At 35.1% G+C, this 23,715-nt stretch overlaps 1 protein-coding gene across 1 annotated transcript; it reads right to left on the bottom strand.

Annotated features, from left to right (window-relative positions):
* Window positions 1-1,031: 1,031 nt before the first annotated feature.
* LOC110094846 (probable L-ascorbate peroxidase 4, peroxisomal) lies at window positions 1,032-23,360 on the bottom strand. Its single transcript, XM_020820180.2, has 9 exons — window positions 23,230-23,360; window positions 19,040-19,164; window positions 18,908-18,957; window positions 13,038-13,103; window positions 12,907-12,955; window positions 1,960-2,042; window positions 1,803-1,882; window positions 1,607-1,709; window positions 1,032-1,529 (listed from the first exon to the last, which is right to left on the bottom strand). Exons 1-9 carry the CDS (start codon window positions 23,340-23,342, stop codon window positions 1,326-1,328), a joined length of 873 nt encoding a protein of 290 aa, XP_020675839.1. The 5' UTR covers window positions 23,343-23,360; the 3' UTR covers window positions 1,032-1,325.
* Between the last annotated feature and the right edge of the window lie 355 nt (window positions 23,361-23,715).

Genomic DNA, 23,715 nt, shown 5'->3' with positions numbered 1-23,715 from the left:
GCTTTCATAAAGATAGTCAAAGTAAGCAAAAGTGCATGAAAATAATTACATAAAAGTAAAGAAAATACAAACTAGATTTTAATAGTGGTTCGGTCAAAACGACCTACATACACTCTCCAAAGATCCTACTCTTTGGGTCTTGAACTATAATTAGCTATATTTAGTCATACCTAAACATCTTCTTTGCTTGAATATGCAAGGAACTGAAGTGTCTTAAAGTAAATTTATTCGAATAGAAAAAAATCATCTAAAACATTAAAGATTCAATGATTTTGTGAAGATTTATTATAACCTCAATTTGAGGAATAGATATAACTTATATATTTTTATGATTTTATAAGAAAGTTGCATAATATTAATCATGCTCTATATTTATTTTGTAAGTTCTAGCTAAAAAATAATTATTATTATTATGATCCTTTTTCACTACATAAATATTGAAATATTTGACTTCTAGGTACTTGATGATTAATTAGCTCAAGAATTAAATTTAGTGGACTTAGAGATTGAGATTTATAAAGATAACACAATTTTCTAACTATTGAAGAGCCAAACATATCATGTACTAAACAAATTTATAAAAAGATACCAATTAAATATAAGTTATTTGAATAAAACATATGATAAAAACTTTATATTTTTTATTTGTAGATGAAGATAATTAAGATAACATAGGAGAATCAAATGAAAAACTTGGGAGTGATTATCTAGAGAATTTTGGTAAGCAAGCTTTCAATGAAGCAACATTTGGTGACTCAACTCCTAACTAGTCCTAAGAACATCTTTGATGATGAAAATCTAGGAAAGAATTTTTAAAATTATTTAATCAATTAATAAAACTGCAGAAGAAGTAATCAATTACTCAAACTATTGAATGTCATTAATTTTAAAATTATTTAATTAATTCATAATAGAATTTTTTAAAATTTCTCATATAGTGATATAGTAGTGGCACATGATTATATAAATTATATTATATTTAAATAAAATCATTATAAATCATATCATCCAATCTAACCCCAATCAAACTATTAAATTGTGAACTCCTTTTGATTGATATAATGTGCTGATCACAAACAGATTCTCCTTTTTTTTTTTTTGTCTTTTATACATTTGAACACAATACAGAACCAATGTGTAAACTCTTTTGAGTTAATGCTGTTGGGAATGGATACAGTATCCCTTACATCATGCATATATTTTATATAGAGCAAATGCATTCCATAACAATCTCTCATTAATGCATTTAAGTTTTTTTTTTCCCCTTAAATCATACCATTCAGATTCAGAATATTGACACTAACCAGTAAAGGCAGAGCCAGCCTTTATTTATGTTTCTTTGAGATCTCGTAGACATAGCTTAGGATGACAACCGCGGCGGCGACGGCAACTCCAACGGCACTCTGCGCTAATACTGTGCTCGTCTTCACATCACATTTTGTACCCTTTGCAGTGGATGGTGGAGTGAAGCCGAGTTCCGAAAGCTTCTTGTGTGATTCAGCATAATCTTTGAAGAAAGCTTCTTCATCCTACACAACAAAGAGTTTCATAGAAATTGCTCTTACGTTATGTAAGTGAACATACTTTCTGCAACTAGAAAAATTACCCTTGCATATAGCTCAACATAGGGACGAAAAGCTGGATCTTCAACCAGGACTTTGTCAGTGGGAAGCTTCAGTAGCCCCGCTGATTCTCCTTTCAGCAGTTCTCTGATAAAAATTTGAAGGGATAGCATTTGTTATTCAAGTAAATCTTTAATGTAGTTTTTATTGATTTGTAATAAGGTTTTCTTGCTTTCTTACACGAAATAAGAGTTGTCAAACTTGAGAGGCTCCTTTGTCCAAGTGCCTTCAAATCCTGACCTCTCAGAATGAGCTTTCCCCTACAAAAATGTATTACCAAAGTTAGAATTTTGCTGCGAAGAAAAGTTTAGGATGCCAAGTTTAACAACAATGTTACCAGAGTGTGGCCACCAGATAGAGCAACGATATCCTTGTCTGTTAGACCCATCCGATAGAATATATCCCTCAGATGTTGTGAACCTAAAACAAAAGTAGAAATGGCAAATGCTAAAGACAAGGATCACTGCAACCAAAGCTAACATAGAAGGCAGTCACTAGCAAATAACCACTTCGGTAAAAATGCAAGTCGGAATGAAATTAACATGGAATAAAATTAAGTGGTCAAATGACTAAAAGGAACATAAGTATTCAAGAGCTTTTGCCACTTGACATTTCTTAATACAATAATTTAGCAAAAAGTAGCAAAGCCATATCCTTATAAGAACAAGGGTAATCTTAAGGTTTAGAACACAATAAAAATAATCTTAAAGGTTTAGAACAAAATAAAAAGTATTGATTGATGATGTAGAGCAAGGAAGAAATGTTTCTGTTCATAAAATATATAGGTAGACTCTCAAATATAAGGGGCAGATTTATGATTCAGGTTCAGAAAATAAACTAACGCCAACCCCAGCTGGGAAGAGGAAGAGTTTCTGTTCATAGAATCTATATAGGTAGGCCCTAAAACAAAATGAAGTGTCAGATTTATGATTCAGATTCAGAAAATAAACTAACGCCAACCCCAGCTGGTAAGCAGCTAATCACAACGTTCCTATATAAATTTGTTGATGTTGGACTATTTACCATAAACACAAAGGCTTCCAAGTAATCCCATTACCTTAATTACATTGTACAATGTACTTTCCTCGATGTTGAAACGTTCCTTCAAGGTTAAAGAAGTCTTAATGATGGATCCTTCATCGAAAACATATTGAATATAGCACTGAGATTATTTCAGTATGCTTCTTGCTCTGCATTTTTTTGTTTTTGTCTGTGGTGTGTACAAATCCACATGTACGTTCAATAATTCTCTACATTCCGTGGTAGGCAAGCTAAGATTGTCTACATTCTAATCTTCTGAATGCAAACATCAGCTAACAACTTTGGTTTTATCAATGCACGAAAGAGAAAATTTGTGACCGCATTAGTATTTTTATGATTGAAGGTTGCATAAGAAATTGGGCTGAAATAGCCTCTATGATTGAAGGTTGCATAAAAAAATCCTCCCTAGGCCCCAAACTGAACAGCGTTCCATGCACTAGTTACACCCACCCAAGTGCAAGTGAAAAGCATTAAAATGAAGTGCCAAGGATTACCAGAAACATAATATGATGGATCCCTAAAACACATGATACACAAACTGGTAAATCTACTAGTTTGTCAAAAATTTAAAGAAAAAAACAAATATTAGAAAATGCTTAATATATATGTGGAATTATACATGATGGTAACATAATTCATATAAAAAATGCCATAAATGACAGGCCGTCCATCATTATTTTGATAATACATGTAGCTATATACTATGATTTGTGTGCTTATGTATTTGCATACATGAAAACATAAAAGAATTTGAATACATGGAAACTGAAGGAAAATGAAAGCATAACATTATCTGTTTGCCACTTAATTAATAACTGAGTTGCCTATACAAGCCTTTTTAGTACATTACTTGTGGCAGAAGCAACAGACAAAATGCCTTATTTGTCTTAATGTTATTATGATGACCTCAATTACCAAGGAATTAGATCTTTATAATAGAATGAAACAATATTTGAAGATTTTTTTGGGTGGGAAAATGTTATTTTTTAGCTTAAATGCAGAGAACACGTAATTTTCCTTGCAAGTACATGAACTTTAGATGTTTCAAACAAATGGTCTCTTCTGACAAGCACAATAAAAAGATCGCACTATGAGAGGAAAATGCCAAGGAATTTCAACAGCTCCAAGAGGAGCAAATCTTACCGAATAACCATTGGACAAATATATGTTGCTATGAATGCAGACACTAGTTAAATAAGGCTGACATGTCATGTGATTGGAACAGACGGCCCGTTCACACAGAAAGTTGAATTCAACTTTTTAACGAGCTGGTTTCATATTGATGTGAGTGTTGAAAAAATATATGAGGATATAACATTGTTTTCACCTTCTCAATAGGTAGAAAAGGTAAATATTTTATAGGACATACAAGCCAACTTATAATAGGAAGAAAAATCGGTTACCTAAAAGAGTGAACAAAATAAGAAAAAAAATTAACCTAGTCAATTCCAATGAACAAAAATTAAATCCTTTATCCATGGCAGAAAACAGCTAGATGGCCCAGCTTCTGGCCTGCAGGCCGGCACGTGTAGCTGGAGTAAGCTAATGGGTTAATGGCACTGTTGGTAGGGTTTGTAGCCTTGGAGGGTAGCAAGCAGTAGCAAGTAAAGTTGTCATGGCCGCAAGCTAGCAAATTGATTGAATAGGCCGAATTTGAGCAGGATAGCAGCTGGAGTGTATTTTGGAATTAACATAATTTTTTTTATTGTTTCCTGAATATATGGAATGTGTCTAATGCCCCAAATCTGATTTTAGGATTTCCATATTCTCCTTCAAGCTAGGAATATATGTTGATCATTCTTATCTTAATAACGATACCAACAATATGATATTTTGTTAGTGTAACTAGCGATGATTATTCATTCAAGTTTTTTCCCTTATAAAGTATCTATCAATCCAAATGTGCTTAATCCTATTATAATGGACAAGATTTTTAGCAATGCTAATATTAGTATGATTGTCAAACCTTATTATAATAGTAGGATTTATAGTGAAAACTCCTAAATCTTTGATAAAACATTTAAAACACATCTTCGCAAATTTCATCAACCATAGCCCTAAATTTTGCTTAGGCAATGCTCCAAGGAAGAGTGGATTGTTTCTTATTTACATAATTAAATTTCCCCATATAAATGAGCAATATCATATACAATTACAATATATTACAAATCCACCCCAATCAGCATCAATAAAGATTTTTATACCTATGTTAGTCCCTTCTTAAAGGATAAACTCTTTCTACGTGCATTTTTAAAATACCATAGTATCTTGCATACATCATCAAGATGCTCCATTGTTGGGTTATGATAACCGACAACACCAACATGAAAGCAAAACTAAAATCTAGTGTGAGATATGTAATAAGCTTCCCTGCTAAGTGTTGCTAACTCCCTTTGTAATAGGAGTTAAATCTTCTTAATCCCAACTTTACCCACTGGCGTGTTGGTGTGCTTACACTCAAACGCACTAATTTCCTTTAGTAAGTCCAACTTGCATTTCTATTGACAGACATATGTCCCCTTGTTTGATCTTGTTATGTTCATGCATATAAATATTTTAATAAACAAAGATCATTCATTTCAATTTTTTAGCTAGGACAACTTTCAACTTTTTATCTCTTTTTCCATGGTTCTTGTCAACATCAAAATATACAATTAAAATAGAAATAAAGGTGACCATATTGTCCTTAAGAGCATCATTTCCTTTTAATCACCATGGTGGATATGTTAAACCACATCCTTGATAAATGTATTAAGCCCTATAAGGATTTCTTGAGCCTGCAAACTTTGTTTGTACTGCTATTACTCTTAAATCAAGAAGGGATTGTCATGTACACTTCATCATCACAGTCCCCATTTAGAACAATGTTTTTTTTTAAATCTAATTGATGACAAATCTAAATTAACAACAAGAGAAAAAATTAGCATAACAGTATTCATCCGAGTACTTGGGGAAAAGATTTCTTAATAACCAATTTTATAGATTTGAGTGAATCATTTCACAACTAGTCTTGCTTTGTATCGTTCATTGCATCCATTGCTTTGTATTTCACATTAAAGATTCATTTGCATCCAACAATTTATTCCCTTACAGAAGATTTGAAAGTTTTGACGTACCATTTCTTTCAATGGCTTGAGTTTCTTCATCAATTGTATTTCTCCATTTAGGTGTTTGGATCAAGAAATTATTCCTTTCTTGAGAACATTAATAACCATCTTTATATTATCCTTAGAATTGGTATCACCTTGCTCAGATGTGGTGATCAAAACTTTCAAAGTATTCAAAAGACTTGGATTCAAGCAAATCTTGAAGAAGGATAAGCTGAGATAAAATAGGATTGATATTATCCAAAAACTCATATTCATAAAGTGAGTTTGTGTTCTCAATGTGAGATTTAATGATTTTCAAAGAAGGACAAATCCATGAGGGGGTAATATTTTTTTAGCAGGGAAAAATATCATTCTATTCTTGTTAGTAAGGAGAATAGCAAATAAAAATACATTTTATTGCTTCAGGGTCAAATTTATGACGTGGCTTTGGAAGATGTATCCAAAGCTCCAAATTATTATAATGGGTGGCTAAGAATGTGAGAAACACCCTAGATAGTTAAAGAAATTTTATTGGGGGTGTTGACAATAAAAACGGGTTGGCTAAGAGCTTAGGTCTAGCCAATCTTGGAGCTACCCCTTAGGATTTCACTTTTAAGGCTTTATGGAGGGGGATTTAAGGCATAGATTCTCTTAGCAGTTCTACAGGAATGTTAGGAAATATGATCTAGAGTTCTTGGAAGAGATCAAAAAGGCTTAAGAGTTTGTAATGAAGGCTATACCAAGATTAGTTCAAGATGCCTAGTTTAGGCTGATGTTGACCTCTGAACAATAACCAAAGGGACAAAAGAGAGGAAAAAGCAACGTAGAAATCCTATAGCACATACCCGTCGGATCCACGAAATCCTCCGCGAATCCTGCTGATTCGGCGCCGCTCCAGTCGATTCTCCGTGTTTCCTGCGCAAATCCTGCGACGTTGCCTCGATCGAACGACCACATGCATCGTTAAATAGAAGCCGAGCTCTTCCCTCTCCATCCCGCTGCTCTACCTTCTCCCGCTGAAACCTCTCTGCCTCTCCTACCTCCTCTGACTCCTGTCCGACGCTAGAGCCACTCCTGATCGAAGCCGACCACGACTTCTGATATCCCAACTCTTCCCCAAGCCCGATTCCTCTCCACCCGATCCTTCTCCCTCTGTACCGATCCAGAGAGATAGAGAGAGAGAGAGAGAGAGAGAGAGAGAGAGGGAAGATCAACCTGCCCGAAGCCTTCTATTCGGTCTCCTGCCCTAGCCGACCCCTTCGGCGACTTCCCCTTCTTGTCTTTTCGAGAGTTACGACATTTTGATCGGAAGGAACAAAGGGGCTCACTTGCTGTGAAGGTAATGTTCTCCCTCAAGCTCTTCTTCGGCTGAAACCGTGAATCAAAGGGAGGGAGAAGGATTTTTATTTAATTATTAATATTATTATAATTAATTAATAGATAATAATAATAAATAGTTATATTTAATTAAAATAAATTATAATTAAATACTCAATTATATTTAATCATTATTAATAATAATTAATTTTAATTAAAATAAATCTTAATTAATTTTCAATGTTGTTATAGTTAATTATTAATAATTAACTATAATTATCTAAAATTAATTAAGATTAATTATTTTAATTTAAATTAATTATTATTAATTATAATTAATTATGATTAATTGTTAATTATAATTAATTGTTTTTAAATCATAATTTATTATTATCAAGTCTAATTAATAATAATAAAAAAAAGATAAAACAAAAGAAAGTGCTCTCTTTCTCCCTCGATCCGCACCGACGGCCACCAAGGTATAACTTCTAAACCCTAAAACTCTGAGAACCCGTTTCAACGCATTTGGCGAGACAAAACGACCACCTATACATGCTTTTCTTAGCGTGGTGGGAGGACGTGCGTCCCGACGCTTGCGACGAAGCGGGTAATCACCTAAAATTCCTTCTTCAAAGTTCGTATCGCCTTGGAAACCCCGCATATACACGCTTTTCTTAGCGTGGTGGGAAGGGATCCCGGTGCGATGCGTACGACGAAGCGGGGATACCCATAAGTACCCGCTTGTGGGAAAATAACTGCTTTTCTTGCAAAATATTTTATAAATGCCCATACACGCTTTTCTTAGCGTGGTGGGGGATAAAAAAATACACGGCCGCGGTGTCCTCGAAAGGGGGCACCTACCATACACACTTTTCTTAGCGTGGTGGGAAAGGCCCAGTTTTCCATAGTTTTCCCCTAAACGGGAGAGACGCCGGAAGGCTGCCGAAATTTCGGGTGAACGCAATGCTACACTTGGACCTAATTGAATACTTGGAGGACTTTGACATTAATTTGACCTTAAATATGCAATGAATTCAAAGCCAAACTTGAACAAAATGAGCTCAAAGTTGAATCAAATGATGAAAACTTGTAAGCTTGGACTTATAAGCTTGAACTTGAAAGACAACGAAGCTTGAACTGAACTTGATCGAACTCAAATACAAAGAACATTGACTTGAGATTGTAGTTTTGAACAACTACAAGGGGAGTTAAATGTGAACTCGGACTCAGATTTGAATAGAAGACTTTGAACCTCACTTAACTTAAATGAATCATAAAATGAATGATTTGAACACAAGCAAAGGTGTTGAAGACTCATTTTGAAACTCAAACTGATTGAGACCTCAGTGGATATGACTTGGACCATTTGAATTCAAAATTCAAATGATCAAAAGACTCAAATGAGCAAGTTTTGGAAATGAACAAGGCTACTTGGGTTTGGACTCAAATGTGCCTAGAACTTGAATGAACCTAAGCATAATTCCTTAAGTTTGAGATCAACTTTGACATTGGTTTGAACATGATTCAAACAAATGAGCAATGAAGGACTTCAAAATGTTAAAGAATTTTTAGGAAATGTCATTCAATCCCTATTCAAACAAATAAAATTGCTTGCACTCTAACATGGAACTCTTTGGACAACATCATCAAATGATCGTAAGTGGAAGTGGAAGTGCATATTCAAAGTAACAAATATCAAAGTCATCATACACGATCAACCTAAAGTGATTGTATAAGAAGAGTGCATGTTATTCATCTCAATCACGAATGCCATACCCACAAAGAACATATGAAGAATGTGAAGCGGCTCATAGATGGATATAGTGGTTATCTAAAAGCACGAAAAGCTGAAACATATAAACATGGTAGGTTGCTAATAAATTCAATGATTTGTTGGCTAATGTTCACGAAGGGGATATGCTCCATATATGACGAGCCTCCAATGCACGTGGATACTTGTGTGAGGTGTCATCCCTGAGAACTGATAGAAGGAACTTTCTAATGCAGAATAATATACTTATAGGTGGCAATCAACAACATGCAGTGAATGTTATAATACTCCTACAATCAGTAATAATCCAGTACTAAGCAAATATACTAGCTCCCTACAAGTAAGAGTAAAGGGTCCTTATAAGGGATTCGACATACACACTAAATGTCACATACGAGCAGAATGCCAAAAGACCACAATAAGCGCAAGCTCCTACGACCAAAGCAGGAGACTCGTTAGTGCACTACGATCCACCTACAGAAAGCAATAAATAGTGCACGACAACCTACCTGTAAGAAGCAGCAATCAATTCTATTCAGAAGCTGCAATGCCACGCCACCGGATCTGCAACATTCGTACAAGCAGGCAGAATGCGTCTATAAACTACAATGTCACGCCACCGGATCTGAAACTTTTATGCAAGCGGACAGAAGGTGTCTACAAATACTTTCAAAGTACCCCCGCACGTACACAGTAGTTTGTATACACATAGGTACACTAAAAGGGGTAAAAGCAATCAATAACCCGCAAGGGCTCCGACGAGCGTGTTATTGGTACACACGTGACGTCTAGGGATGTTGTGCGGGTTATTAAACTTGAACCCGGTCCTTCTAAATAGATAAAAGGAGTTGACAATGTTCAATTATAAAATGCCCTCAAACACCCGCATGGGCCCCGACGAGCGTGTTATTGGTATACACGTGACGTATAGGGATGCTGCGCGGGTCGACAAGTGATTTCAAGTTCGAAACCGATCCTGCTATACGGGTCAATAGAAGTCGACAGAGTTCGAACCAACAAACAAATATACGATTATGACGACCGTCATATTTGTCTTAATACATTCATATTAGGCCTTCAAGGCCTATAATAATGAGAATTCACTATCAATGACATAAAGCCTACGAAACCCGATCTTCGATCAATAGCTTGGTCGAGTTGATAGGGTTCAATCAACAAAAGATAAATGACCCCAAACACCCCGATGATGGCCGTGGTGAATGCAGATCTCAACCAGAGAGGTTCCCAAATATTTTTTAAATGCCTCCCAAATATCCAAAGTCCATTTCAAATATTTCAAAGCTCCACCCAAATACCCACGAAAATCCAAAAATCCAGAAAAGTCTCAAAATCCCAAAAAAATTTAAATTTGAAATTCAACCCATTAAACACTTCAAGCAAAGCTCATTCACCATCCGCAACAGTCTGTCAGGGTGGACAAATTCAAATAAATTCTAGCTCACAAAGAGCCAAATGCCTAGTCAAAAATATCACTATGATCCATTCTTAAACAATCTCTTGCCAGTAAGGACGTGGTACGTGTCCTCTAACCGGCAATTTCGCCGCCAAATGGCACTGCAGGTAAACGGTTATGACCCAGGGCCCTCTGAACCGAGTGGTTTTGCCGCCAAATGGCACCACAGATAGCGGTTATGACCAGAGCCAATACGCTCCTTAATGGCGTTAAATCCTTGAGATATGAATCAATATGATATGATCGATAGGGCACAAAGCCCTCTGTTAGCTAAGGTGGATTCAAATTTGTCCCCTTAGACGAACATCCAACCCAGGTCTACAAGGTCCCCTTGGACGAAGCAACCCATGGCTGCCGACAAGGATCCTTCTGTCAGGTTGGGTTGACTACCTCCGCTGACTAAGTAGACCAGGGACCACAATAGCCCGGGACGACGGAACCATGAGATCTTGATCGGGTCTATCATCCATTCCCCCACCATCCGCTTTAAGTACTAGAAGGTGAAAATTTCTATTTTAAATATCAAACCTTCAAATTCCAAATCTTTAAACCATTCAAATTCCAAACCTTCAAACATTTCAAAAACTCATTGTTGCTACTATATGCTAGATAACACGTATATTCTACGTATCTGATCGACGACTAGCCTTAATCGAAAGTTCTCTCTCATGATCGAGAGGGGTAATTAACTATAGGGTCTTGCGCCTATAGGAAACCAGAACTCAGATCATAAAGTCCTCACAAAATGAGGGCGAAGTCTCTGGGTAGTGTCTTATCTACAAACCCATCTGCCTTCAAAAATTTACCCCGGAACTTATCCGTTAAAACTCCCTCGCCAAAAAAAAAAAAGCAAAGCGGGCGGAGGCCGGGGCCGAATTTTTGGAGCCCACATCTGATTTTGATTTATCATAAAATGTGATTACGGATGGTTCTAATGGTGTCTTTGGGCTTTTTTTATGCTTAGAAGTATTGGAAGGGTGTGTGAAACTCATATCTGAAATTTTTCGTGGGAATCAAAGGAGTCTAGAGTGAATTGGATGAGAGAGCCAAATTACGTTAAGGATACTCTAGTTTTAGCCGAACACTTGCAAGAGGCTAAGAATAAAAATTTATTTGCAGTAGTAAGAGGACAAAACTTGTAGATCTATGCCAGAAATATCGTCGAAGGAGTAGAAGAGATAGGAAGAGAAATCAGCTAGGGAGAATAGGGTTACCTAGGACTTCCACCAAGAAGAACTCAAGAAGGGCCGGCCAACAAGCTCACAATCCTAGAGTTTTCACTCTTATTGTTTTATTAAAATATAAGTATGAAAAGTGTGAAATACGAATGTGTTTATTATCATATGATCAAAAGCTCTAGAATACACTATCCAAAATTGTAGATTTTTACTTTAAACACCGAAGGCATTTAAAACCATACTTTTTAAACCACCGCACCATTGTTGATTTTGGGTGTTAATGATTTGGTTTGAGATAAATGACTGACAAATTGGAGAAGGTTACTTGGATTACCAGTATTGCCATGATATCTTCATTCACAAAAAAGCGGCAGAATTAAAAGAGGAGATCCTTTACAAAGCCATTTGATGATCAACCATCATCAAGGTTTACAATGGAAACAGTAAAAACAAACTTTGTAGGAAGTATGAGTAATGATTAGGAATCCAAGAGAAATTAGAAGAAAGAGGAGGATAGCTCTAATATCATGTTGAAGAACATAAGAGAATAATGCTACATTGTTTTCATCTTCTCAACAGATAAAAAATATACATAATTTATAAGAGACAAACCAATCTAGAACAGAAAGACAAATAGGTAATGGAATTAAGCCATAACAGCCATATAACAAAGAGAAAAAAAAAAGAGAGATAGAAATTAGCCTAATCAATAATAACAAAGTATGAAATGAATGCAAGAATTAAGCTCATTTCCCATTAGGTAACAATTATTGACGGACAGCAGCTAAGGAAGCAAGTATGGGGCATCACAGCAGTGAGAGGAATGGCTGGCCGAGAGCCAATTGGTGGCATGCAATCTAGCAGGTCGCAGGGGCAAAGCTAACAGGGCCTGGAAGGTAGCTGGTGCAACTGGTGTGGCTGCAAGCTAGGAAGCTGACGGGTTGCTGCATTGATTATATGAGCTAGTTTTGAGCAGGACAGTAGCTGGAGTGTGGTTTTGGAAATAATAGAATGTTGTTTATTGCTTCCTAAATTTAAGGAAAGTTGGCCAATGCCCCCAAACCTGATTTCAGGATTTCCACAATAAGAAAAGAATAGATGCAGCCCTCATGATTTTAACTTTAATGTAAAATAGCCCATCCCTTCAGTTCAGTTGCATAGAGAGATTTGTGCTGTTTATCACTTTTAACTCCAAAATTTCAAAGCCCGCTTCTTCCTATGAAGAGGAATATCCTAAAACTTAAAAAAAACTAATTTACTGGCTAACCTTCTCTTTTATTTATAAATTATGCAAGCAATTGAAGCAACATTCATTTGCATATGGAATGAAACGGTCAAATCTGAAAAGAATAATATGTCCAAGTAAAAGTATAATAAACCCCATGATTTTATGATCGGAACACTTATTCTGAACCTTTTTTTGCATCGGGAAGACGTCCTTCTCTTGGGCAAGCAGAGGAATCCTGCAGAAGACAAATATCCAATTATCAGATACATCACGAAACATTTCAAATAATATTTGTAAATTTTTGTAACATCTTTTACCCTTCTCCCAGGGACAAAGTCAATAGTTGGTCCTCCAGTAACCTCAACTGCGACAACCCCAGCTAACTGATTGCAATAACAAGGAAAAAAAATTAGGCCAAAATATCCAGATCATAATTTGCTTTAAATGAGTCTCAAAATTATTGGTTTTCCTTTGAAATGAAAACAATAAATGAGTAACCAATCAAAATTTATATTGCGCTCATCTTGAAGTAAATCCAGTACATTTGAGAACTCATCTTGACCAAATTTTGGCCACAAGATACGCTAATCCAAGTTTTTTTCATAATAATAAACAGAATTAGCTATAGAATAACAATAATGGAAAGAGAAAATAATGAGAAAAGAAGCAGACCTAGAAAATATCAAGTTGGATACCAACTAAACCCCTTTTGTTACATTTTTTTCTTAATTTCAAGGTCTGGAATATACCACTCCAACATGATAATGCAAAGATTTAATTCTGGACGGGTAGCTTTTGTAAGACATTCTTTAATGACAAACCAAAAGGAGCTATGTGAAAACTTTCATAAGACTAATTAGAGACAGTGAGCGGCATTGGAATTATTTTCAAGCCATTTTTTTCTTTTAGCATCTTCAAGAAAATTGGTGCCTTTATTAAGCAGTCCAAAAAGCTGATGTTCGAGCCTTATGGCTGTGATTTCTACATAGTTATGTGCAGACACCACCATAGATTATTAGTAATTTAAATAGTATCACTCTAAATAACATCGCATCACACAAAAAGAAATAAATAGAGATATCATAAATTAAGACGTGTAAAAGCAAATATATAGTTCTTGTTTTTCAACATATAAATGTTCGGCCTTGCAGTAATAGTAGCTTTCTAAAATTTAAATGAAAACCCTCAAAAAGAACCTTTAAGCTTCTCCCTGTTCCTTTGTTAACATAAGACATTAAACAAGATGACAAAAGAGTACTACACAAAATAAAACAAAAACAATAGCGAGATATCAAATGACTTCAAACTCTAGAGTCATACAATGAAATTTGAGAATCAGAATTCATTCATGAATACAAGCCCAGGGTAGCATTTTGCTTTTTAAATGACTTTAACATTTTAATTTTCAATTTTAAGTAGAAAGGGGAGTAACGCAAAAGTCAATTTCTATAGTCATAAAAAATGTAAAATGTTCACATTGCATTGAGCATTTTAAATCTTGAATTTTGAATATATATATATATATATATATATATATATTGACTGTAATTAGCTAGCTTAGAGTTCTATTGTGTAACTTTCAAGATTGCGATTATATTAAAGAGCTTAGTTTGTTATTGGTTGAAAGTAAGATTGCGATTTTTAGAATCAAAATTTCATTCTATTGTGTAACTTTCATTCATGTACATGACTTTCGTGATCCTTGATTTCTAGTTATTAATCTTCTTGTAGAAGGCCACAAATCGTAATTGATTTTTTTTTAAATCAAAAGTAAATGAATAATTGTTCAAGATCAGTGTCCAGCACATACTTGTCGCATTATTTGCTATATATATTACAAAATGTTAAACCTTAAGACAACCTATATTTATGGGTAGGTGAGGCTTGAAATAATTTATCACAATTATCATTAAAAATAAAATTAATATAAAACAAGCCTCTTACATTAAATTTTGGTTGCATATATTTTTTTTCCTATACCCTTTTCAACTCTTTAATATATCTCTTTTACGATATCAATTTTCCAAAATCAAGGCATGGCTCTCAAAGCACCTCATATTCATGACTTTGTGATACAATATGTAACTATAAATAAAAATGAAAGGTGCAACATGAACCATATTTAGAAATGATTTAGGATATTTTAGGAATGTTCTTGTGACTATAAGTTCTTGAAAAAAAAGCTCCCATGCATTCCTTCAAGGAAACTTAAAGATATTTTCCCAAAAACTAGATTTTGATATGCATATAAAAAGATTCTCTCTTCTTTTTTAAATTTTACTTAATTATGGGATCGAGACTTCCTACAGTGCAAACATCCAAAATTAATCATATCTGTTGATTAGGAAAGCACTCTCAATTAAGGAGGTTGATTGGCTCTATATTCAAGTTACTTAATTTGTGTAATGGCATTTTATATATGTCCTATTACATTGAAGTTTCAAGGATGTCCAATAAGTGTGTATGATAAACTCTGTAAAGGCCACATAGTTCCATCATCCATGGTTTTACCATGTGAGCCACAATCAAAAGAATTAGTGAGTCATAGTTGTTACAATACAATTCAAGTCAAGTGTCTTAGATTAAGGATCCATACTTGTAATCATAAGCGCTAAGCTAGGAGATTGTTTGACTTTTAACATCTTCAAATCAATGGCCCTTAGATGTTATAACAATTGAGTGTTTCAGAATAGCTTCCCTTTTCTAAGATAGTCCACTAAGGATTTGGGGTGACCTTGGGTCAAGGGATTATTTTTTATGATAAAACTTTATTCACTTTACAAACAAAAAGCATGCTATGCCAAGTAGATTGATTGGCTCAAAAGTGCTAAGCATTGATCAGTTGTAGTTAGGTGTCAGTCATAACCAACAGGAGCACAAAAATAAGCATAAATGCATTTTCAAGGTCTAAGCAGATTTAGCCCAACATCATATTAAAAAAAAAAACTAATTGAATGCTAGTATAAAATCACTCAATCCTAACCTAAAAGCTTTAAGTTCATTGGACTGCACACTTACAAATTAGCCCACCAAGGGGAACTTTAGACTACGTCTAATTCTCAGAGTATAAGATTAACAATAATATTTGGAAGAAAACAATGGGTCCAAATGAGGCAAGTAATGGATACACTCCTAAGCAAGTTCCTTATAAGGATCCAAACATTATGGGAACAAGGAACTACTTAGATGAGCACATAATTCATCAGAATTCTTGAATTGTTGGAGCAAGAGAGTGACCTCGGATTACATTTGTTGTGAAAAAGAATGGACACATGAAGAGAAAATCATTATAGTGATATGTGGGTGGTTTAGTCCAACATTAAATTATCAATAAAGAAATAATACTAATAGTGGATCCTTACAAGAAGGCTTAAGTTGGGATAACTATCAAATTACGTTGATTATCACGCCCAACCTACATTCCATAGCACAATAATCCCCTCCACAAGCCCAATCAAATTTAACCATCCAAATCAACAATTGAATGCTAATGCTAGTTATTATTGCGGACCTTTTATGATGTTATAATATTTGTAATGAAAAGCTCAACTAGCAACCTTCAAGCCTAGCGTACAAACGAGTCAAGTCAAGCCTAACTCGAGCTCTACTCATAAGCCAAATCCCGAGCTCGAACTCGAATCGAGCTCAACTCGCCACAGAAATCTAGCTCGTCGAGCGGCTCTCTTCACCCGCGAATGCGGTTCACATGCACCTGCCGCTTCTGTCTCGAATGTGGTATGCACAAACCCGCCTCTACCATCGTGAACGTGCCCCCCCCCCACACGTGTCGCGGTTCGCACGCAGCACTAGCTCTGATTCGCTCCCTGCCGCTCTGTTCTGCCTTCCGTCCCCTACCGTTTCGCGAGACCCTTAACGAGTAATTGAGTCGAGCAGATAGTTGTTCGAACTCGAGCTCGATGAGCCCAACAAACTCCAAATTCTGTTCGAGCTTGACTCACGAGCTCGATAAGCTCGACTCACGAGCTCGTTAACGAGTCGAGCTCGAGCCGACTCGCGAGTCAGCATGACTCAGTTACACCCCTATTCAAGTTAAATCATTCTAAATGATTCAAACACATGAGCATTAAACATTAATGGATGTTAGGAACTAATTTAATTCATGCTTTAATTTCTTTAAAATATTTCTTCTATTGTTTCTCAAAAGTTTTTGTCCCAATAAAAACCAACTAGTAAATCAATAATTATTAGATGCACACCAATGTTTCGATGAAATAATTTCACAAATTAGTCATGTGATTATATTAGTTGTTAGTCGTTCTGTTGCCTTGGCTCTGTTTGGTTTGAAGGAATTGAGGTAGGGGAAATAAAAACAGAACTATAGAGATATTAGCTAGAAATTAGTTTTGACACACTTGTTTGGTTGCAGGGAAATTGAGTGAAAGGAGTTATTTTTTATTATTATTTTTTTTTTCGGTCCAAAAGTAAAATTTTTGGAGTGTAATTTTAGTAGTAATAGACCTAGTGAAGGGATTGTGACTTTGGGGATTAAGTCATTAATAAGAGTACACGTTTTAGATATCTTGGATCTATTGTTCAGAGTGATGGTGAAATAGATGGGGATATTATCAGCAGAATTCAAGTTGGATGGTTGAAGTGGAGGAATGCATCGGGCTTATTATGTGATAGAAATGTACCCCTCAAACTTAAGGGAAAATTCTATAAGATGGTAGTGAAGCCTGCAATGCTTTATGGTGCCGAATGTTGGCCATTAACAGAGAAGCATAATACTAAGTTAAGTGTGGCAGAGATGAGGATGCTAAGGTGGATGAGTGGCTTTACCCTTAGAGATAGGATACGAAATGAGCATATACGTGAAAAGGTTGGAGTAGCTCCAGTAGAAGATAAGATTAGAGAGAGTCTCCTTAGATGGTTTGGTCACATAAAAAGGCGGCCTTCCGATGATCCGGTTAGGAGAATAGAGATATTAGATTTGACTTGTGTTAAGAAAGGTAGTGGTAGACCTAAAAAGACTTTGTTAGAAAATATTATGAATGACCTTTCTTTATTAGATTTAACAAGAATTTGACTTTTAATATGACACAATGGAGAAAAAGGATTCATGCAGCCGACCCCACGTAGTGGGATAAAGGCTTGATGTTGTTGTTGTTGTTGTATTTTTTTTTCAGTCCAAAAGTAAAAAATTTATCTTATGAGAAGAGGATTTGAGTTACAACAATGACTCAATAAATTTTTTTTCCCAATTTTTGTTAGGGTTGGGTAGGAAATTGTCAATGGAAAAATATATTTATTCATATTTCCTAGGTAAATCTAATTACCTTGTAATTATAAGGTAATTAGATTGAAACAAAGCACTCAAGATAAAATTTTGTGGTAAAACGGGTTTATATTCCCTACAATTCTATCATTTACCAAATAACACTATAGAGTTCAAGGATCAAAATTGCCGCAAAGGTTAACTGGAATCTAATCTAAACCTAGTACTTCTAGCATGATTTTTTTGACATTTAGCTCCCCAAGTTTGCAATTGTTTGCTCAGTTCAGTTGAAAGATACAAATACACTAAAAACTACGCTTTTATGAGAGAACTGTACCTAAGCTATCCACAAAAAGTTACTACCATGATTCTAATAGCCTCAGTATTAACTTCAGCCAATCTAAGACTGCTATACTCACAAACAAAATGCGTTGATTGCTACAGATGAACATGCATTGCCTAGGTGGAATGACTGGCAAGTACTTAAAACTTCTAATAGGATAATGTAGGAAAAATAAAATAAACGTTGTGTTTCCAAAAAACATGGATTTAAGTATCATAAAGTCCATGGCAAAGAAACCTGAAATGTGTATATATTTGTACCTATGAGTTTCCAACAATAGACATATGCTATCTTTTAAGTTACGTCTTAACAAAATATGAAAAATATAAAAGGAACATTGAATCCAAATAGAAAGATAAGAAAAAAATTTCACCATGGTTAACGGTAAAAGGCAAAGGCTATTGGATTTTCATTTATGAAGTTATTGTGATAAATTTTCCCAGCTAATAATAATTTTTCATCCCAAAAAAATAAATAAATTTCACCAAACGGCAATTACTAAAGTGTATACCTTCCTTCAGTTAATTTTAAAAACTTTAAGCCCAAAATTTCAATACAAAGAACATGGGAAACAGAAGTATTAAATCAAGCTGGTTAGCTGCATTCACCTGATAAAGGTCTGCATATGTAATCTTTGGATGTTTTGCCTTTATTGGCTCTATCAAAACAAAGCATTAGCTAGTCCCATGGATAATATGGATATACTTTAGACTGTTTAGTTATAAGAAACCAGAACTTACCCAAGAGATCAATGGCTATTTTTAAGCCAGCATTAGAACCATGACTGTACTCTTCCTCGAACCTAATTGAACCATTGGGCCCACCTGTCTTTGTTGCTTTATCATAGGTGCCAGCATCATGCCACCTGCAAGAATGAAAAAAAAGGAGATGTTTTATTATAAGTATTGCAAAATATTGACAAAAAGACTTCCGTTTTCTCATTTAAATCATAAACGTCAGCATTAGCTTTATGGCAACCTTTTCTGTCATTTAAATAAATGGAGGCTAAGCTAAATGCTAAAAATTTGCAATTAAGAATTATAGGAGCATAATGGAAGTATGGATAAAATTATTGAAATTGAAGAAACAACCATATGAAGATAAAATTATTTTCTATTGAAATTGAAGGAATATGGATCGTCTCATGAAGAGATTACGGTGTCTCGCACTTAATCAAAGGTGTTTATAAAAGAGTAAATTAATCCATTAAAGAAACCCAAATTATAGGAGCATAATGGAAATCCATAAATAATGGTAGCAAAGTTAAATGGTCATAAAATATACCAAAAGACGTCTGTAGCTATTGATTATCAATACTGCAAAAAAATTCACTGTAAGGTCTATATAAATAGCCCCAAATATGATTGTCATTCACTATGAGCTTTTTACACTTTGATCACTAAGACTTTTACCAAGTACAAAAGCGTCAGAAACCTCTAGAAAATTCCCTGGATCGTTTTAAGGACTTTGAGTTATGATTGAAGAAGCAATAAAGTTCTCGTAGTGATGACAGTGAAATCAGCCGCTCCTATTTTAATTAGAAGGAATTACTTCAGCCCATACTCCCAGCACCAACATGTCTAGGACAAGCTAGCTTCCTATTTCATTAATTGTGAAGTGTGTGACCAAAGTGGCAAGAAAGTACTACAACCCCCATTATCCAACTCAATAGTGAAGGAAAGCATCCTACACATGAATCATAAGGCATTGACCCCTCTTCCATGCTCTATACAAGCGCATCCCTAATAGAAGCTCCAATCATTGACCTCCTATTTTAACAAGTGCCACACTCTCTTTAATAGAGATATCTACCCACATCTCGACAGCAAAGGAGTATATCCTCATTCTCCCTTCTTCCCTAAGCAATCACCAATCTCCTGTTCTTTGCTCCAATCATGCCCATCTTTGTATATTGTCATCACAAGTTGGAGCAATGAAAAAAATTCGCCCATCTTTATTATTTTTATTTTAGATAAATTTAAGAACTACTTGGCTCCACACACTTTTGAAATGGGCTTGACCGATTTGTGCAAGGATGGTAGCAAGCATGGGACATCCTCTTCTCTCTCTCAACCTTCAATGAAGGTTCAAACACAAGAAATAAATGCATGAATGTTGATTTAAAATCTAGGATTCAATTATATTTTATTTTCAATCTTGTGAAGGGAATCAATCAATTAATCAATCAAATATAGAATTCAACTACAATGGATTTCTGAGGCAGCCAACCTTGCCTTCCCTCTAAGTTAAAGAGGCTTTAAAAAAAATGAAGTGTGGAAAAGTTGTTGGACCTGATGATATTCCAATAGAGATGTGGAAATGCTTAGGAGATGAAGGAATTTCTTGGCTTACTAAACTTTTTAATATTATTTTGAAGACTAAAAAGATGTCAAATGAGTAGAGAATGAATGTGTTGATTCTTATTTTTAAGAATAAAGGCGATGCACAAGATTGTGCGAATTATAGAGGAATTAAGTTAATTTATCATACTTTCAAATTACGGGAGAGAGATATGGAGCATAGGTTGTGGCATGGCAATAATGTTTCTCAAAATCAATTTTGATTCATAGGGAATTTTTGAATTATTTTATTATATTTATTTTATGCTTGAGAGATGATAATTTGTGAGTACATTATTTTATTATATTTATTTTATACTTCAGAGATTATAAAATTGTAAGTGTATTTTAATAGAAATTAGAATTGGTTGATTTAACTTAAGTTTTGCTTGAATGCAATGTAAAAGAAAGAAATTTGTAGTTCCCTCCTTAATGGAAAAGGCCTTACTTGCAAAAAAGGTTTTTGACCCACCTTCAAAGGGTAGGCATGAACCATAAATGAGAACTAAAAAATATAACTCCACCATAACATATAATAGGCTGAGTATTCTACATGAAAGAACTAATTCATGAACAACTACATAAAAATTTTCAAATCCCCCATTCAAAAAATTATGAGTTACAATTATCCATATAAAAAAATCCGATTATTCATACTCATAAACTTACACTAAAAGTAAAACCAAACTTTTTAGGTATCACTCATTCAAACTTAAACCACATTACAAGGAGCAAGTAGCCAGCATAATAGACCGTATAACCAAAAATAATTAAATGTAATTAAAACCCCAACATCACCATTTAATTAATTATAGGTTCTTAAAAATCCTATAATCAACATATATCTTAGGGAGAGTTCAAAACTTGAAGCATAATTAATCAGACCATATACGAATCATGAATAACCTTGAAGTTTCCTCGATGTCAAATAAGGAAGAAGAATCCATGACAAGAAGCCCATTTTTGTAAAATGGCCTTCAATCACTTCTCTAAATTCTATGTGCACCAACTTTTTTTTTTTCATTACTCATTGCTTATAAATTTTCATAGGCTGGCGGCCCAGCCATGCCCTTGGCATCATTGGCCATACAAAATAGAGAGTAAAATAATAATAATAATAAACAATCAAAGATCCATCAATGATAAAAACACCATATATGCATTTTCATTCACTCTAAGCTTTATAGTGTACATCATTTTGGTTTAGCACAAGCTAACGCTAACACTCGAAGTGAATGAAACCACATGAAGATTTCCTCAAAAATCAGCCATAACGCTTCTATAAGTACTAAGCTTGGAGTGTCAACAAATGACCTTGCACAACTCAGCATGAACCTAACATTGAAATTTAGATTTATGTTAGCTCTTTTTTGTTTTTGGATTTATGTTAGCATGGTTAAATTTTGAGTCAAGATTAGATCTAAAATATTGACCTGATTAAATTTTGGGTCAGGCTCAAGTTGACTCGGAAACCCAAATTTGACTCAAAAGTAACTAGTTACAATCCAGCTTCAAGTTAAACGGGTCGACTTCGAGTTAAATGGTTTATATTCAAGTTAAATGAATCGTATTTTGGTCAAGTGAGTTGTGTTGATCCAAAAAATTATATAAACCAAATAATAAGATGGTCAAATGAGTCAGGTTCAGGTCAAAAATTTTGATTAATACAAATAAATAGATAGAATTGAGTCAAGCAATTTCAGGTAGGGTCAAGTTTGGGTCAAACCTAAATCCAAACCATCAAACCGAATTGACACCCCTAGTCTGAGCTAAAATACAAGAAGTGAAATCCTCATGAAGATATAGCAATGGAAGTGAAATAAACCCACCTAATTTAGCAAGAATGAGTTTCTTTCGACTCATAAAACTACCACACTAGCTTCTTTCAAAGCAAACAAATTTTGGTACAAGTTAACTTTCCATTTTCATTAATTAGATTCAGCCTACAACAACAAGCATGCTACCATCGACGCTCAGCATATGAATGTGCATCTGGTCAGCAACAACATACGCCTTTTCCATGGGAATCACCCAACATACATTTTCTAGTAAATCCCAATAGCAAACGTTGTACAGTGACTCCCCCACCCCCATCTCCAACTCATAGTGAAGGCAAACACTCTCCACAGGGAGCATAAAGTATCAAAGCCCTCTTCCCTACCTACTACAAGCACTCCCTTAATAAAGGCTGCAACCCACATCAGAAAAGAGTAAAATAAGATCATAAACAATAACATCAGATCCCATCCTCCCACCATTCCTTTGCAAATTCAAGAACCAAAATCATCCATACCATCTCCATTTTACAAAAGTTTTACTATAGTTGGTCATCAAAAGCACTTCCCCCAAAACAAAAGTCAATTTTGGGGTGCAGGTACTATTGATTTAATCTCTATAACCCAGTTATACAGGAAAAATAACCATCACAGCAAAAACATAAACAAAAACAATAAGCATACAACACATGCAATCACTTCCAAAATAGCTTCGGCTTGCACAAAGAGAACGAAGCAATTAAGTTAAAAAAAGCAAATGCAACGAAATTCATTGACGCTGGTAAAAATAACCCATTAAAATCCAACAGCACTCACGCGAGTCGAAGCATGATGGGAGCGCAGTTCTTGCTTGAGATGAGAGCCCGCAAATCCCTCCGCGCCCTTTCAATCTCCTTCAGGTACTCTGCATCGACCACCGGCTGCGCCATTTCCAACCCTCGAGCAACTCACTCGGCCCAACACAAACAAGAAGAAAGCTTGCAAATCAAATATATATATAAAGTGAAGAAGAGGTGGAAGAGAGCAAGGAATTGACTTGTTTGTCAAGCAACGAAGAAAAGGATTTCGTTTTATTCGATGAAGGGTTGGGAACGAAGAGTCTTTTATCTCTCTCTCTCTCTCTCTCTTCGATACCTTATCGAAAACCAGTGTGAAGGGCAAAAATGATGCAGAAACGTGGCACTACTATGAAGTGGTTGGAAGAGACGGCGAGATGAACGGCTGAGATTTATGATGTTGAACTTTCTGTTGGTAAAGCTTCTAGTTTCTTCTAGGTCGGAGGCGGGTGGCCGCCACGGTCGC

Source organism: Dendrobium catenatum, unplaced genomic scaffold (assembly GCF_001605985.2).
Source record: "Dendrobium catenatum unplaced genomic scaffold, ASM160598v2 fragScaff_scaffold_1220, whole genome shotgun sequence".
Lineage (NCBI taxonomy): Eukaryota > Viridiplantae > Streptophyta > Magnoliopsida > Asparagales > Orchidaceae > Dendrobium > Dendrobium catenatum.
The sequence above is the reverse complement of the archived record's forward strand: the minus strand, read 5'-3'. Positions and strand labels throughout refer to the sequence as shown.